At 43.9% G+C, this 17,669-nt stretch overlaps 1 protein-coding gene across 2 annotated transcripts; it reads left to right on the plus strand.

Annotated features, from left to right (window-relative positions):
- The first annotated feature begins 6,701 nt into the window (after positions 1 to 6,701).
- Positions 6,702 to 15,160, plus strand: ubl3b (ubiquitin-like 3b). 2 transcript variants are annotated; one of them, XM_025004255.2, is made up of 6 exons: positions 6,702 to 7,032; positions 7,277 to 7,480; positions 10,127 to 10,235; positions 10,658 to 10,744; positions 13,631 to 13,708; positions 13,838 to 15,160. In XM_025004255.2, the coding sequence occupies exons 2-6, from the start codon at positions 7,454 to 7,456 to the stop codon at positions 13,888 to 13,890; spliced, it is 354 nt and encodes a 117-aa protein (XP_024860023.1). In that variant the 5' UTR covers positions 6,702 to 7,032; positions 7,277 to 7,453; the 3' UTR covers positions 13,891 to 15,160. The 2 variants fall into 2 exon arrangements, with proteins under 2 accessions (XP_024860023.1, XP_017263507.1); XM_017408018.3 differs by having other exon boundaries at positions 6,705 to 7,032; positions 7,372 to 7,480.
- The last annotated feature ends 2,509 nt before the right edge of the window (positions 15,161 to 17,669 follow it).

Here is a 17,669-nt window from a genome sequence, read left to right on the forward strand (position 1 = left end):
GCTTGTCCTCGTCGGCTGCGGGCGGGGTCCCCGCGGTGGACTCGGCGCCGTCCGGCCCCTCGGGCTTCACGACCGAGATGTCGGGCCTCGGGAGCGGCCACGTGCAGGAGCGGGGTCTGCTCTGCGGCTCGAAGTCCGGGTCGATGGGGGGCACGGCCGAGTCCTCCATCATGGCGGCTCTCTGAACTTTACCTCACGGACTGCGAGTCACTTTATAACATTTAACCCCAAAACGAAAAAAAAGGCTTGACGTGACGCCTTGGATTCAACTTGTGACGTAAAAAATAAACAAAAACAAAACCGCCTCCAGTGATCAGGGGGGGCTAGAAAAGAGACGCAATAATCTGGACACACCAGTGTCCTGGGTTAATCCTCAGATTGGAGATTAGGGGACCCAAATAATCTGCTTTAATAGTAACTATCATAAACCTTCCGGGTGAAGTTGGGTTGGAGCCCCCTTTTGTTTCAATGAAACAAACAAAAGTGACACTTTAGTGGGCACCAAAACATCTGGATCTGCAGATGTTTTCCCCTGAAAAACAAGCCAAGGCCACCCAAAAACCAAAAACACACCCACCTTAAATCTTTAAGTTAATATTATATCTATAGGGAATGGGTTAAACATGCGCCAAATATGCCAATTTTTTCTATTTTTTCCCCCTCGTGTAAAACTATAAAGACTCATTCAGGGATTATCTGGCCACTTCTAAGAACCCCCCTTGGATTTGTAAACAACAACAACAGGATCTAAACAGACTTTATAAGAGAAAACTATAAAAACACAAACTCTGGACTAAAAAAAGTGAGTTTTCTGAGCCACTTTTTGCCGCTTCGCCCTCCAAAAAACAGAAAAAAAATAAAAAGCTGCACAAATAGTTCCGAGGCCAGTCCAGGATAATAAATAAGCCAATAAACTGGTGAAATGAGGAGGAGAAGCTGCAGGAAGCGTCCTGACCTGTTTCAGTCCGAGCCTCTCAGCTCTTCGGCCGGGCGCGTGTCACCATCTGCCATGATGTTTCTGCGGCACACGATGTTCGAAGGAAACCCCCAAACAAAACTCATACGGAGCGGGCCCGGACCTCGCTTAGTTTGTTTTTTTTAGGTTAACTTTTTTGTTTGTTTTTGGTCTGAACACCCGCGGGTCCCTCGGCTCCAACTCTCGCCGCTCTTCGGAAGCAGCTCCGCCGCTGTAACGCTAGCTGCCGCCGCCGCTTTTTAAGCTCCTCCGGGGGGCTGCTCAAGAGTTTACAATCCGCGGAAAAGTCCGTCGAAAGCCCCGCGTTGCGTCCTCACAGCGCCCGCTCCCGGTCGGCGACGACTTTTGAGGAACTTTCCCTCGTCACAGCGGCCCGAATATTCCTTTCTTTGCCCTCTTTTTCGAGTTGTTTTGCTTTGTTTTGTTTTGACTCGAGGCGAAGACTCCCTTCTGACGTCTGTTTACCAATGTCAGAAAACGCGATCTGCGCATGCGCGGGAGGTGACTTCTGGGAAACCGAGTCCCTCACGTGACGGAGCGTAGAGACGTAAACAGAGGCTGAAGGAGGCAGTGTGTACCTGCATTATGTAAGTGTTTATGTTCTTACTCACAAAGTTCACCCGAGGTGAATTACAATCCCCGGTAATTAAAGAGATAAGAGTCAAACTACAAAATATCTTCTTTATTACTCAGGGGGCACTACTTTTGCATTACCGTAGTCCTGTAATCAGCTAAAAGAAGCACCACAAAACCTATTTGTCTTGATAAAATAATACACATAATAAACTTAAAATTAAAAAATGAGTTTAAATAAACACATATAAAGAGGAATAAATGTAACTTTAATGTTTCCATGTTAATTTCTGTCAGCAAATGACAACTTTACCCTAATTTTAAACAGTTTATGTGAGAATATTTGAAATTTAATTATCTATAGATTGAAACTAATATAATTTGCTGTTAATTTTGACCAAACAGGACGGAGCCACAAGATCCAGAAATCATTTCAAAGCTCTTACTGGTTGGTATTATTAACACTAATGTTCATTTTATTGGTCAGATTATGTAATACTGTTCTTTCTATTATCATCCACGCCACAAAAGACGGGCAATCATGTAAAAATCATCTGCGCTTGTCCCTCAATTAGACATCCTGTAAAATCATTAGATGTTCATCTGCAAGTGATTAATCAGAGCCCGCAAGATCTTTTCTTTCAAACCTTGGCACTCAAAGCTGTGGGCGATGTGCATTTCATCGAGGAATGCTGCTTTTACTATATTTAGCTTCGCTCTCAGGAGACACAGTTTGGGATCGAAGGAACGCTGATTAAAAAATAAATAATTAAAATAAACAAAGAGCTCGTGCCAGGAAGAACGTGAGGATGCTTCAGGTGTGTGTCGTCACACCAACAGGTGATTATTGTAAGTAAATCAGACTTCATAGTTTCGGCTGAGGCTAGAACCTAATTCTGGGAATCCATTTTTTGAACCTGAGAAGAATAAAGACGACGAAATGAAGTCAACATTAACGATTAAACTCCAAGCATTCCTTGAAGGAATGCATATCGCCCACTGCCTGTCATGCAGGAGTTTTAGACTTAGATGCTGAAAATAAAACAATAATCTCAATCTTATGAGTTTTTACGCTCAAAGTACGTGTTGAGGATGACTCTCAGCTGCTACCACGTCGACTTTGAGCTCAATATCTGTGAAACTGACCGAGTTAGGTGTTGGCTAATGTGGATTAACAATGGAGGCCATCTTGAATTATACTGACTTAAAAGGTTAAATCAGCTGTAGACGTCCATCCAGTTATGATTGCTGAGAGTTTCATTAAAATCCATCCAGTGGTTCATGAGATATTTTGTTTTTTTCCAAATCAACACAATGTTCAGTTGAAAAGGAGTTATGTAATCAAAAGTGATAAAATGGCTATTAGATTAGATTAGATTAGATTAGATTTTGTTGAAGGCAGTTAAAGTTTGATGCAGTTCCCTCGTTAAACTCGTGACACTTGAGCTGGATTTGTTCTGTTGAAAATGTTACTAACTCTCATAGTACATGTGTATTTTGGAAATAACACGACTATTGTGTGTACTGTATATAGAAACAACTGACTGTGTGTATTTTTGGTAAAAACATTACCATTAAGTGTCACTTGATTCATTTTTGTCTCGTCACCAAACACCATATCTTCTAAAAAAGAAAAAAGAAGGGTACGGTTTTCAGTGGTATTTTGTTGTCTGGGCCTTTGTATGACAGAAATGTGATCTTCAATAGTAAATTATGAAGTGAGTAGTTCAGTTCCTCTGTTAACCTGACGGCAGCATGGTTAGTCTGCCTGTGCTTTAACCTCTGCACAGCCTTTGTGTCATAATCCTTTCTCTTCTTTTAAATGCCTGCGCGTCTTCCTGTTCATTGTGAAGAAAAGTAACACGCCCCGAACCGAAACTGCGCCTAATCTCCGTCTTTAATGTTTGTTTTTAAAACCTGCGCTGCTCCTCGTTCGCTGAGTCATGGCCGAGAAGAGTCTGGTGAGAGGTTTCCTGTTCAAAACGCTCCGCTGGCTCCAGGTGTCTGATGGCCAGGTGCAGATACAGTTCGCCTTTTTTGCCGTTACTAACATAAGCACACATCCTGTTGCATCAACACGCAGCAGAATAACAAACAAACAGGAGCCAGACCAGAGTTGTACTGGTGTTTTGTGTGGGGGTTTTTTTTGCACGCTTATTCGCCTTGTCTTTGACATTCCAAGAGCCGAATCAACACCGGCACGGATAATTTCTCTCCTGACCGCATGCATCTTATCCCTGGGTGAACGCGAGAGGCCCAGGGCTTATGTTGAAACACGGCGGCCTGTTTTAATCCACTTAAACCCACGCAGCCAAGATGCTAAATCAGTTGCAATGTACAGCCCCGGCTCGGAAAAAGTTGGTTGTTTAAGATGGAACACAGTAAACATATTAAAAAACATTGAAAATAAGAACTAATTTTTTGAATTTTATGGCAGCAACACATCTTTAAATAATTGGGACAGGGCAACATCCATCCATTTTCTTTAACCCCTTCTCCTTTCTGAGTCGCGGGGAGCTGGTGTCTGTCTCCTGCCATCACTGTGCGAGAGGTTGGGGACACCCTGGACAGGACACCCTGGACAGGACACAGGTCCACCACAGGGACACATAGCTCATTTAAAATGGACGGAGGCAAAGAGGAGAACTGTTCTGTGGTCAGATTAATCAAAATTTGAACTTCTTTTTAAAAACCATGGATGCCATGTCCTCTGTATTAAAAAGGAGAGGGACCATCCAGCACACAGATCAAGAGCCTGCCTCTCTGATGGTATGGAGGTGCATTAGTGCCTTTAGCATGGGCAGTTTACACTTCTGGAAAAGCACCATCAATGCAGAAACCTTAATGCAGGTTTTAGAACAACATCTGCTCCCATCCAGATGTAATGGATGCAGTATTCATCCATTACAGCAGCAGAGCTTCATAGAAGAGTCCAGGAGCTGAACTGATCTGCCTGCAGTCCAGACCTCAACAACTGAAAACATTTGACGCATCATGAAATGAAAACTCCAGCAAAGAGCCAGGACTGTTGAACTGCTAGATTCCTCCATCAGTCAGGAACGGAACAACATTCTCTCTAAAACCTCCAGCAGCTTCTCTCCTCAGGTCTTAGATGTTTACAGACTCATGGTAGAAGAAGAGGAGATGCTTCACAGACGTAAACACGGCCTTGTCCTTCTTTCGTTGAGTTTTGGTGCCATCAAATTCAAAATGACCTTATTTTTATCCTCAAAAATGTTAGTTTCTTAGTTTCAGTACTTGATGTGTTTAATGTGTTCCACTGTAAATAAATAATGGGGGTTTTGAGATTTGCAGATCATTGCATTCTGCTTTTATTTACAGTTAATACAACATCCCAACCTTTCTGTAACTGAGGTTGTAGTAGTTTGAAGTAAACTGATGAGGACAGGTCTGTAGAGAGGATTTGATCTGTTGATCTGAGTTTTATTTTGTTCCATTTATTATTATTTCTTCTTTTGTTGTTGTTGTCTGCCTTTAATTTGTCCCACGTCTGATATCTGATGACCCAGCTCACCTGGGAGTTTCGCAGTTTGCTGAACAGATACGGCGAATGTGTGCAGTTTAATCATCAGTCAGGTTTGTCAGACACCGTTTAGATGAACAAACTACACACTGTCACAGAACAAAAGAAATCTTTCGAAGATTTTAATTTCCCCTCCCCCTCTTGATTCATCTGACGTCCAACACATGAAGCTAACAGCTTTCTGTCGGGCCTTAATTGCTCGAGCGTCATTCATGTGACGCTCGATTCAAAAATATCTGCTGACAGGCTGTGCTGAGCGGAGAGAAACCTGATCTGCAAAATGCAAAATGTCACTAAGTATGAATGAGCTGTACAGCTGTGACTCCTCTTACTCTATTGAGGTTTTATTCTTATCTGACATCTAAAAGACCCTTTCAGTTCCCACAGCTGCTTAACAGTTGTATCAAATCATGGTTAACGTTTGCAAATCTTATGTTTCAGACGTATTTATCTGATTATTTTCAACACTATCCTTAAAAACGGAGGCCGAGCTCCAGTCCTTGCAAGCTTTTATGAATAAATAAAAAAGTGTGTTTACACAGATTATAATGCAATACAATTAAAGCGATTAAATTAAAATGACAAAACACTATAATGCAATGAATATATTACTAAGTGTAATCCGTGCACCTAAGTGTGTTCTGCTACTAAAATCTACCGAATGTCAAAATAAAAGCATGAGAAATGATTTGCTGTCAGTGCATATTTCTGGCAGCCTCGTGGGAACATTTCTTCAAGGGAACTCTTCATTACAGAGAACTGAGTGAGAATCTTTCTCAGAGGCTCTCAGACTGAAAGAGTCCAGGCCTGAACCCAAGAGGCCGTCCCTGGGGAGACATGAACGTCCCCCGTCCGAGCTAATTAAAAATGAAGGAAGCCTACAAAGAAAAAGGGGCCGAGCTCATATTTTCTCAGCGTAGAGTATTGGCTCCTGGAGTATTTAGTCAGACTTTTAAAGAATTAACTAAGACCGCTGGGATTTAGGATACGGTACCTCCTAGAAGACCGCTCTGGGTCGAACATAACAGATCTATAAAAAGGAAATTAGATTAAAAACACATTGATAATGGCCCATTTTCAGTACAGTTGTCCCAAGGGATAAAAACAGCAGTTGTGTAGCGATGGAATTAGTAATTAAAGGCTTAGCATTCCACCTAAAATCATCTTATAAAAGAGAGGATGGAGTTATATCTGTTTTGGTCAAACCTGTTGAATGACATTATCTATAATCTCACGCCAGATCTATCAAGAACTGTTAGCTCTCAAATTATGCATCAAGGATGACTCTCAGCTACTACCACATCATATTTTAGCTCCATGTTTGTAAAAATCGCTGAGTTGTGGCACAGTTTAACGCTTCCAGTGGTCTCTTGGCTGCGGCAGCCATCTTGAATGGGGCAGATGAGTTCCAGGTGTGCATCCAATGGTTGAGTTTCATTAAATCAGTCCGGAAGTTCATCAGATATTTTACAAATACGTCAGACAAACGAACACAACACGCACGCATGCGCAGACACGGGGGAACCTTCACCTCAACTTTGACCAAAAAACAACAACCTGCGGTTGCCATGGTGATAACCTTCAAAGCAAAACAGAAAACCCTGTCACCTGATGAGGACAGGGCTGACGGGGTTCTGGTTCCGCCAAGGCCCAGAAAGAAGTGGTGAACCTCACCTTCTGGACTTGAACGCGGTACTCCGTCTTTCAGAGAGGAACTGCCTGACGTCTTTGACGTTCGTTGCGCCGAACTTCAACTCCCAGAAGCCTTTGCGTTTACAACCAGCTGACATCCTACGTTTTTTTTTTCACCGTCCGTTAGCATCTCCGAGTCAACCATCATCAAACCCATCCGCAGTCGGACAATTTCCCCTTAAAAACACTCAATGCTGAGTCGTCAACTCAACTGAATGCCAAATTTCATTACGGTCATCAGATGCAGGTGAGTTTAAAGGGTCAAAAACCCAACTGTCATGTTTTATTTAGCCGACGAATTCGTTAGCGTAAGCTAAGCTAAATTAGCCGCTAATGCTAACATTAGCGGAACCCTGCTCGACATTTATTAGGGTTCGTTTTTTTTCTTCCTGCAAAATCCGTTAGGACCAGTTGGTTTCTGCCGATGCCCTTTTAAAGGGTTAGCTGTTAATGATTTATTGTTAGTGTCATGGTGCTGTCTGTGTTGTCAGAGTCATGGCAGCTCGGCGGATAACAGTTTGATCGGTGCCAGCAGGCTCGGGTTGTGTGGAAATCAGCCTGACAGAGTTGGTTTTGTCTCCGTCAGGGCCCTGGCCCCGTCTCCAGCAGCTGAAGAAGCACCCCCAGTCTCGTCCTCCCTGCTCCACGGCCTTCCTCCTCCCTGAGCCATGACCACCCAGAGGGAAAATGATGTGGTGAGTGGCCCCTGGACACAAAGCTGACATGTCTGTCCTTCAGTCACTCAGGCTGAAGGCTTTTCTTTGGACTTTGGCTTTTTCTACATGACAAAACCCCCCAAATCTGGCTCTTTTGAAGGAAAGTATGAAGAAGTTGGAAGGGGTCTAAAACTTCTGCACATGGCTGTATGCACTTGTCACCGTGTTTCAAACATCACATCATTTCATTCAAGTTAGGATCATATTAACTTGTTTGTTTGTTTATTTGGGAACGTATAAGGGGGCGAGGGGGGTGGTTATGGCTTAGCGAACTTCCTTAAACACTTATCTGGGCTTCGTGACGGCTGTTCCTGTGAACGCCATCTGTCTAATCTCAGTTAAAACGCTGGCCTACTTTCCTTTCAAGGTTTAGATGCCAATTGATTGGACCCTCTTTATGCCCTGCCTCCCCCCATTTTAACCCCAGAGAATGGGCTCTGACATTTATTTGGCCTCGAGACCAAACAACGCTGGATGTTTGGACGTAGACAGTTCAGATAATACATGAAGTTGGTGTTAGTTTTCTTAAAAACCCACCTTGATTCCTCGCCATCATTTGCTCAGCGGCGTTGTGTGCTTTGTTCACCGATTGGAAGTTAAAGGTGGTTAAAATCTCCAGACGGTCTTGAGCCTGATGTGGTCCTCAACGTACTGGTTTGAGTCGTAGAGGCTTTGAACCTGTTCAGAAAAATTGTGCATCACATTTTATCTAAAAAAACAACAAATCACAGCGTTGTTTGTCACTTCTGAACATTTTTCCATTCCTGACATTAAGCACAAAGCCACACTTCTCAGATTCAGTCGATCATTTCTGTCTTCATTTTTTCTTTTTTTGGCTTTTAAAAAAAAAAATTTTTTAGGAAACTTGACCCCAATAAACCCCAGATGATTCTTTTTGAAAACGTTTAAATTTTTATAAGAGTTATTCCTGCTCGTGTTTGGGGCTTTAAAGCTTTCTTTGGATTGGTAAATTCGTGGCATTCGTGATGATGGGTGTTGCCGTGGGTAACCGGGCAGGTTTGTTTTTGTATGTTTTTTTAATTTTGTTGTTCGGGGCTGAAAGGGGGTCGGCCACATACACACACACACACACACACACACACATATCGAGGTTACTGGGTTCAGAGGGAGGAGACGGGGGCTGTTTGTAAACAGATCAGAAAGCGGGGTCAGCACCCCCCCACCCGCCGCCGTCACTCCACCCAGTTTCCGACGTCACGCCGATTTCGTTAAATCTCTTTGTTCTCGCCTCGACTTAAAGTGAACCGAAGAAAGTCCACGAAGCATCAGAGGGAAAAGTGTTCACTTCTGTTGCTCTAAGTGGAGCTCAGATCTGAGCTGAAATGTTTGATTGGTGAAACGTTTAATTCTTTTCACACCTTGTTGTTCTTATAACAACAGATCAGATATAATATATATTGGATAAGAAATTACATTAATCAGACAAATAGGAACTGAGGCAGATTCATGGTTCTGTCACTTCCGGTAGAGTTAGGTGGACAAATGGTGGTTAAAATGTAACTTCAGTCACTTAATGAGTGTAAAAAAAAAACAACCAAATAAACAAAACATCTCATTTAAAAAAAAAAGGATGATGCACATTTCATGTGTTTGATTGTTAAACATCCAGATTTAGTCACAGACAAGATAAAAATAAAAACATCTAATACATTTATGATAATTACTGCTGTAACTGTATTATTAATCCAGTATTAACTCATTAGCTGAGTGATGTTTGGTATTTAAAGATCAAATTTCAGATTTTCAGTGAGGTTTGAACCTTTTGTTTAAAAATATTTGGGTTGCAGTTTGTCCCAAAGTATATAAATGTTTTTGTGTTTTTTTCCTTTTTTTTAACTTCATCAAAACAGACATTTAAAAAAAGGGAAGTTTTATTCATGCAGTACGTTTCAGTTTGTGGCTGATCAGATATCCTCTTTTATTTTGATTAATAAAACAAAAAGAAGAAGAGTTTTAAACGTTTAACCTTTGAGAGGAAGCGCGGCCGTCTGAATCCTGGTGTCGTTTTTGACTTTTGGGTATTTTTAAAAAAATCTCCCAGAATGCCGTGGATTTTGCCTCACATTTGGGTTTCGACTTGTATTTTATCCCTGAGGGGCATTTAGGTGAAGCAGCTCCTCCCTCTTTCTTTTTAAATTTTTTTTAAACCTCAAACTGGTCGGCTGCCGTTCGGAGCGCTCCCGAACACGTGCGCCTGTCTTGTGAAATTAATAACGTGTCCCGGCGCCGTCTGGGACACCCCGGGGGGAGGGTCATCGCGTTAGGCCGCCAGCCCGGAAGCGAAGCAGCAGCAGCGCCCTGAACTGAAGGGGCAGTGTCCTCCCCACAGCAACCCCACCCTTATCTGCTGTTTTTGGCAGCGGGGGCTCACTTCAGCGTGAGCTCCCGCCGGACGACGTCGCCCAGTTTAAAGGCTGGAGATCTGGAGTGAATAAATGGAATTAGGCTGGAATGCCCGTCTCTTCCGAGCCTCCTGAAGGTCGCCTCATGCCTGGAGAGGTCGGAGGAAGTGGAGGACTTTCTCCACAACTAATTAAGAATGATTTTACTGGAAGCCTGGTATGAGCTGGATGATGGGTTTAACCTTTTTGTTTGTTGTTTTAGGTGCACCTCCGCCTCATCCTGGTCAGCGGCAAAACGCAGGACTTCACTTTCTCCCCAAACGACTCGGCCACGGACATCGCCAAGCACGTGTTCGAGAACTGGCCAGCAGGTACTGTTCAGATGCTCCGCCTCCCACATTGAAGGGATCCGTCTGACGCCGGCTGAGCTTCTGCTGACACAAACCGTCGGTGGAAGCTGCAAGTAATGTTTAATTTTTCCGTTTACGCGGGGCGTTTCGGCCTCAGGTTTGGTGTGAGAGCGACGTCGAGCAGCAGGTTTGGTCAGTCGGTGTAACAGGACGATACGTGGTCCGGGGTGGAGCTGCTGGAGCTGCACTGATGCTAAATACGGCTTAAAAGTCTGTTTTCCTGTAAAATGTGTTCATCTTTATCACAGCAGCTGACAGAGTGAGGGGTTCTTATATTCGTCTAAAATGGTGGTTTTGGTTGATCATGTTAAGCTGCTTCAAACGCATCCAGCTGCAGTCGGCTCGTCGGAAGTGACACTCGTGTTCCTTCCTTTCCCCGGCAGGATGGGAGGAGGAGCAGGTGAGCAGTCCGAGCATTCTGCGCCTCATCTTCCAGGGGCGCTTCCTCCACGGCAACGTGACCCTGGGAGGTAAGAGCATTTCTGAGGATTAAAAAAAACTCAAATGAGCAGCTTCCTCTTTCACTGGGGCTGAGCGGTTCTTACTAAATCAAAAAAATAAAACACTTCCTGTTGGTGTGAAATGAATTCAAACAAAATAAAACTCTAGATGATAAACACTTCGGGTGCGTTCACACTGCGGCCAAATGCGACCTAATTCCAACACAAATCACATTTATTCATGGCAGTATGAACGTGACAAATAGGTCCCGGGTCTTTTCCATATGTGATGCTGAATCTGACGGTTTTCACAGCGACCTCGGTGTGAACGTTTGTGTCGGATGACAGGACGGCGGTCCCTCGCGTTCCGACTCTCCATCCTCGCCCGTCTCCGCTCAGAGGCAGCAGCTGCAGCTCCAAAAATAAACAAATAAAGCTCATTGTTAACATTTAGGCTCTTTATCACTCGCTGATGCTCACAGCATCCATGTTTTCTGCTGTGAACCCACCTTCCGAAGCGTGGCGTGACGCATGTGGGTCGTTTCAGGACCGTCAGGTCGTTTCAGGAGAGCGTTTTAAACAAGCCTATCAGGAAGAAAAAGGGACGAGGTCAGCATGAGTTTTGTCTTTGCTGGAAGGACGGAACATCCAGCTATAAACGGACGCCGCTAATGATCCGAGTCTGTCTCTGAAAATATAAACATAAACATCTGCCGCTAACAGATATCACCGCGTACTTCGTTGTCACCTGAAGTTCCACTTTGTTGCTTGTTGGTTTTTGTTCTGTACTTTTCATGACCGCCTTTTTTGAGGACACCGTGCGACGCAGACGGCTCTTATTTGGCGTTCTGGTTTCGAAGCTACAAATCGACCTTTTCTGCTCTGCTTTCGTCGCCTCATTAGGTTTTAATTTGGTTTAATAAACCAGGACTTGTGAAAAGCAGACGAACACCTGGAAGGAGCGTTTGAACAAAGTCGTTCTGCTGTAGCTTCATGTAGCAGAAATACTTCCTGACATCGTGCTCCTGATGTTTCCACCTGTTCATCAGGAGTCACATTAATCTGTAGATGTTTGGCGTTTCTTTAGAGAGGCTCTGGTTTTAACTTTGCTCATTGATTTCTTACATAAACACACTTCTCCTGAAGTTGTCCTTATTACTCTTAGTGCGCTGATTTCGTTGCATCCAAGATTATCATAAAACGTTTTATTTATTTTTAATAAAAATGGTTTTCGTGTGTTCCTGTAAATCTTACGTTGGCAGCATAAGATTCTCTGTCAAACCTCATTTTACCTTTTTTGATAAGCAGACGTGCCGGAGCTCTGTGTCTACTTGGGAAACTTTATCTCTAAAAGCAATTTTGGGTTTGTCTAAGTCGACTCGTCTGTTGCCGTAGCAACAAAGCAATCCTCCTGTACCCAAAGTGGCAGCGGTTTAAAGAAACGCCGTTTGAGTCCAAACAAAGCAGCCTAAGAACCAGAAGAATGCGATCATCTGATCTGTTTTAAGCTCATTACGTGTTTCGACCTTTTGAACTCCGTGCCCTGCGTCTGACTTCCACTCGCAGCTGTAAAAGATTTATTTATTTATTTTATTTGATGCGTTCTTCGTATTCTGGGCGCCGGGAGCGTGGTGTGAAGTTTGTGTCGTATCTGACTCGTCGGCACAAACATCAGAAAAACTTAAAAAATCAACTCAGATTCGTCTACATCGTGTCTTAGAGAGCAAAATGTTTCTTAGAGCACCCTGAAATAAAGAATAAATGACCTAAAACTTTATTAAAAACAGTCGATAGAGCAGCTTGAGGTCCTGAGTGTGTGTTGGTGTGTGTGTGTGAGATTAATGTGCTCACATTTACTAATTAGTCATGGACGGTTTGTGAAGAATCCTAAAAGTAGCAGAGAAATTAGTGTCTACTGAAGTTTGGACTAAAGCTGCTCAATCTCATTGTTTAATACTGTGATGATGATGATAGAAGTTACTATAAACCCACATTTTTCTCACCTGAACCAGGCGTGGGCATCAAGGTCATCCAGAGTCTGTCGGACTCGTCAAATATGCGACCCGAGCTGAGAAACGAGTCAGGAGGAGTTCAGACTGCAGTCTAAAAAAAAAAGAGAGAAAATAGATTTTAGCTGTCATTGAGATTTGCTTGAAACTATCCTAAAATGGTGTCTGAGCTTCCTACGCTACCCTTTAAATTAACATGAAACCAGAGATGAGATAAAAATAAAAAAATAACTCCATGATTTTGTTCGGTGAAACCTGCAGATTTTATCACCAAATTGAAGAGGAGAGCGACTGAAAACTCCTTTTTTTTTATTGGTCTAGAGCGACTAAATCCAGCCTTTTTGTTTAAAACAAGGAATCCCAAAGCTTCACGTTCCTGACATTATACAAAGGGATTTCCCGACGCTACAGCAGCCGGCGAAGAAAAAAAATGGTCTGTTTCAAAAGATGTTAGGGTTCTACAACAAAAAGGCTCATTTCTGAACAGACCTGTTAGATAATCTTTTCTGTGAATCGAGGTTTTGTTGTTTTAGTTGCTGGGATCTCAGCGGCGTTTTGATGTTTTTTTGAGCTCATTGCGACTCCTATTTTTTCCACCACGGGTCACATATGTCTTTGTGTTTCACATTCGGGACATGTTGTCTATAAAACCCGTGTTTTCCAGACCTGGGTTAATTAACGACACCTAGATCCAGAATAATTGACGGGTTTTTGTGCAGCGTTACGTTACAGGAGCTGAAAAATGGCACAAATAAAGTCACGGCGCACGATCACAGCAGAAACTGACGACCCGACGTCAACTTTGGAAACGTGTCGAAGCTTTTCTCTTCGTCGTTGTGCAGAAATAATTAGCCTGCTGAAACGTGTGGAGCGACACTAAGTCGTGATTTGTGTCTCCTGTCTGAAGCTCTGAAGCTGCCGCAGGGCCGAACCACCGTCATGCACCTGGTCGCCAGGGAGACTCTGCCAGAGCCGAACTCTCATGGTGAGGAACCGAACGTCATCTAATAAAGACTTTTTTTCATAAACGTCAAGCAGAAGCTCCTCCTCCATGACCCTGTCGCTGCGCCCATCTCTGTCGGCTCATTGGTTTTTATTTCTTGTCGTGTTTCAGGTCAGAGGAACAGAGAAAAAACCACAGAGAGCAACTGCTGCCTCCTCCTGTGAAACAGAAACGGACCCCCCCCCACCACCACCACCCTCCGCTTCACTAACATCCCATAAACCAAGCGTAACACACCTGAACCTCCGTCTCCTCCTGCTGGTCGTCCCGTCCTCTGTGGCTCCGGATCAGGACGTCTGTCCATCCGATCCGAGGCGTTTTGTGCCAATTCATTTGCTCCCCACCCTGGGAACTTTTACTCCTGTCAGCATTAATTTAGATTTTTGATTTTGTTGTTGCCGTTTGAAGGCCTCGTACCTGCGCTGTCGCCGCGGCTCGATTCGCCGCTGGAGCCGTTTGGTGACGGAGACACAGGAACTCTTCGCGGACACTGAAGTGGGCTTTCGTCACGCAGACGTCCCCGTCCTGTCCCCCGTCCCCCCGGCTGACCTCGCCGCACTTAACCAGTTTAAATATGAAGTGCTCATCGTGTTTCATCCCCTCCTTCGTGGGTTCCTTTTTCGTTACGAACGCGCCGCCGTCCTCACCGCCCGCGTCGGTGGCTCCCGCTGCGTCCGTTTGTTTCTGTCCGTGGACCAATGGAGGCGGCGGCGGGTGAGGAAAAGACTTGACTCAAACAGCTTTTGGGTCCACGAGAAACAGGAAGAAACTGATGGATGTCGCCGTCGGAGAAGGATTTTACGTTTGGACGTTTCAGGTTTCCTCGTGAGACGAGCCGGCGAGGAAGGTTCAGACTGAAGAAGCGTAAAGGTGAAAGGTGGGAAGGAAAGGCGGTGTTGGTATAAGACCCCCCGCCCCACCCCGTCCCATTGGATCAGAGGGAATAAAGGAAAGCTGGGTGGTGTTTCACCTCCGTGTCGTCCGGATGCTGTCATCGTTTGCCCTTTTATCGTGGAATTCATCAATATCACAAAAAAAATATGACATTTTAAATATATCAATTTTTAACCCGTGTATAGATATTTGTTGAGTTCTAGTGAGGGTGAGTTTGCGTGCGAGCGTGTGTGTGTGTGTGTGTGTGAGGGCACGTGACGTGTTTTTATTTTGTTTACTTTTTAAAAAAAACAAAAAAAGGTGGAGCACTGTGAGCGTCGACAGGCCGAGGTTTCTTCAGAAGTAGTTGGAAACTCTTTGATTCCTTCCATGGAGTGTCTTTTTGTTTGTTTGTTTGTTTGTTTGTTTTTGGTTGTGTTTGTGTCATTCAGTGTCACTGCTATGAAGTTTAGCTCAGTATGAATAAATGTAAAAACTAAAAATGCAACATGGTCTACATAAAAGCTTGTATTATAAATTAATAAATCTTTACATAAGGAAGCTTCTGTTCAGTCACTCGTTCCTCAAAGGGCAACTAAAGACACGCTTTCTTTTATTTTTATTGCTTTATATGTTAAAGTTTTAAAATGATGCTATTTTTTAAATATTATATCTTTTCTTTATCAAAGCAAGATGCTGGGCGCTTTTCAGCCTTACTCTGCTGCAGAATATGCCTTCAGGAACGAAGAAAACACATTTTTCTTCATCAAAGTTCACCTTCAGAGTGTCTCACAAGGATGACCGTCAGCTACTACCACCCCGAGGTTTGGCTCGATATCTGTGAAACTGACTAGCTGTGTCCTTTAGCTGCGGCGGCCATCTTGAATGGGGGTTGACTCCAAAGGTAGATCTGCAACCAGTGAGTTTCATTCAGATCTGTCCACTGATTCATGAGATATTTTGCTAACTCTACGAACACACGGGCAAATCATCATCTCCCTGCCTTCAGGAGCATCCTGACCTGATGTGTTAATAGAGTATTATGACTCTATTATAAGAGGAATTAAAAGAAAATGGAGAAGAATACATTTTTTTTAATTTATTTTTTTTATTTGATCTATTAAAAAAAGCCAATTATTACATTTTTATTTTGTTGTAAACCCAGAACTTCCTACTCTGATAAAGTCTTTTCTCATTTTTTTCCCCTCTACAAACTAAAAACAGTTAAATGTGTTTTTATAAGTATTTATTCCTTATAAAGGGGCTGTATCTGAGGTGTAGTGTTAGTGTTTGACCTGCAGGTGTCACTGTTCCTCTGTGAGCTCACAGGTCCTTCATGTCCTGATGGAGGTTCCTGCAGAGTTTGAGTTCAAGTTTATTAAGGAAAGTTAAAAAGTAAAAGGTTCTTTAAGTGCAGCCGTCTCAGCTGCTCCGAAAAATCCTGGAAAAGTGCAGGCAACCCTCCTGTTTCTCAACAGGATACGCTTTCCTAAACTGCTGCAGTGTTGAAGGGACTTTACATTTTCCATTTTCTTTTTTTTTTTTTGGTCAGAAATTCAGTGGTGAGTAAAGTGAGACCAGGAGTCGACCACAGAGGTGATCGGCAGCGTTTTATTGAGGGTCCAGAGAGACGATCTGGTGAAATCTCTGCTTCTTAACCCCCTCCTGCCTCACACACACACACGCTTAGTTTCCTCTGCAGGATGGATTTCTGTGGTTGACAGGACTCGAAGCACATGTGCAGGCAGTTTCTCAGTGGGATGAGGTCCAAACAACACTAACTTCTGCTCTGACATCTCCAGAGGGCCGTTTGAAGCCTCCTCCTCCTCCTCCTCCTCCTCCTCCTCCTCCAGGAGAAACCTAACTCTGACAGCCGTCTGTCCTGCTGTTAGTGAAAACATAAAATCCTGTTCAAGTAGGAACACAGTCATTATCTACTAGTGTGAGACGAACACCTGGTTTCTTGTATTTGAGTGTTTTAATATTGACGCCACTTCAGTTTATTTACAGTAACATATAAATCTATCCTGTGATTTAATAAAAAGAAAAAGCTTATGAGGTCCAAAGGAACTACCATAAACTGACTTTTTCCCCCTTTATGAACAACAAGAAGTAACATGTAAACCCTTGGAGACGGTATTTAAAAGCATTTTAAACATCTGTTTTCCCCAGAGCTTCCCTTAAAGGAGCCTCCAGAGTGTTTGAAGCCGAACCGGCCGCCTCGTGCACTGATGGCAGATCTACAAAACTCCGCTGCAGCGTCAGAAAACACGAAAACCGCTCAAGTTCTGCTTTCGTTCGGGAGCAAAACGAAAAGAACGGGAAGGAAAGAGCGTAACGAAGCCCAACCGAGGACAAGAATGTGATACGTAAACACATCCCGTCGCCCGAAACCTCTTCAATGTGAGGCCAGTCGTCTCCTGACAGTCTGTCAGTACGCTTGTTTTCTAACAGAAAGACCAAACCCATCTTAAAGCCTGTTTTTTTGGAGTGTTTGCAGCTTCTTCCTCCTGTTAAAACGCAGATAGATGTCGCATGTTGGCGTAGGAAAAGAAAACACCTGCGAGCCCGACTCGGCAGAGGAGCCGTGATATATCTGCTGCTTTCTGTCAGGCTGTTTAGCGCTCATCCCCCCCACCCCTGCTTCTTATCTGCCAGGTTCTTTCCTATTAAAAGCAGCTGTGAAAACACCCAGAGGAAAGTAATAATACACAGATACCACTGCATTCATTTGTCATCTACATTTATGTCACAGATTGAGATAAATCCGTTCTCTAATCTTGTCAACATGAGGAAAATCCAAAAGAAATGACCCCTGTTGTCATTAAAAGCACTCAGATTCAGCCTGTAAGGACTCTGCCTGTGTGCTGTCAGGTGTTCACCCCCCTGGAGTTTCTTCAGTGGGCTCGTGTGAAAACATACACACTCATGCAGGGGCTGAATTAACCCGGCGGGGGGGCCGGGGGCAGCTGCTCTCCTCCTGAGCCGAGGGGGTCATGACCAGCGGGGTCACGGGCTGGGCTGCAGGCGCGTGCTACCATCGGTGTTTCCACGGCCCAGATGGGCCCCC

This window comes from Kryptolebias marmoratus, linkage group LG9 (assembly GCF_001649575.2).
Source record: "Kryptolebias marmoratus isolate JLee-2015 linkage group LG9, ASM164957v2, whole genome shotgun sequence".
In the NCBI taxonomy this organism is placed as follows: Eukaryota; Metazoa; Chordata; class Actinopteri; order Cyprinodontiformes; family Rivulidae; genus Kryptolebias; species Kryptolebias marmoratus.

Bases quoted from the DNA above. Each gene is read 5' to 3' on its own strand.
- ubl3b (XM_025004255.2), top strand. From the start codon at position 7,454: ATGACCACCCAGAGGGAAAATGATGTG. The intron at 7,481-10,126 runs GTGAGTGGCCCC...TTGTTGTTTTAG, and splicing joins CCCAGAGGGAAAATGATGTG to GTGCACCTCCGCCTCATCCT. The intron at 10,236-10,657 runs GTACTGTTCAGA...TTTCCCCGGCAG, and splicing joins GTTCGAGAACTGGCCAGCAG to GATGGGAGGAGGAGCAGGTG.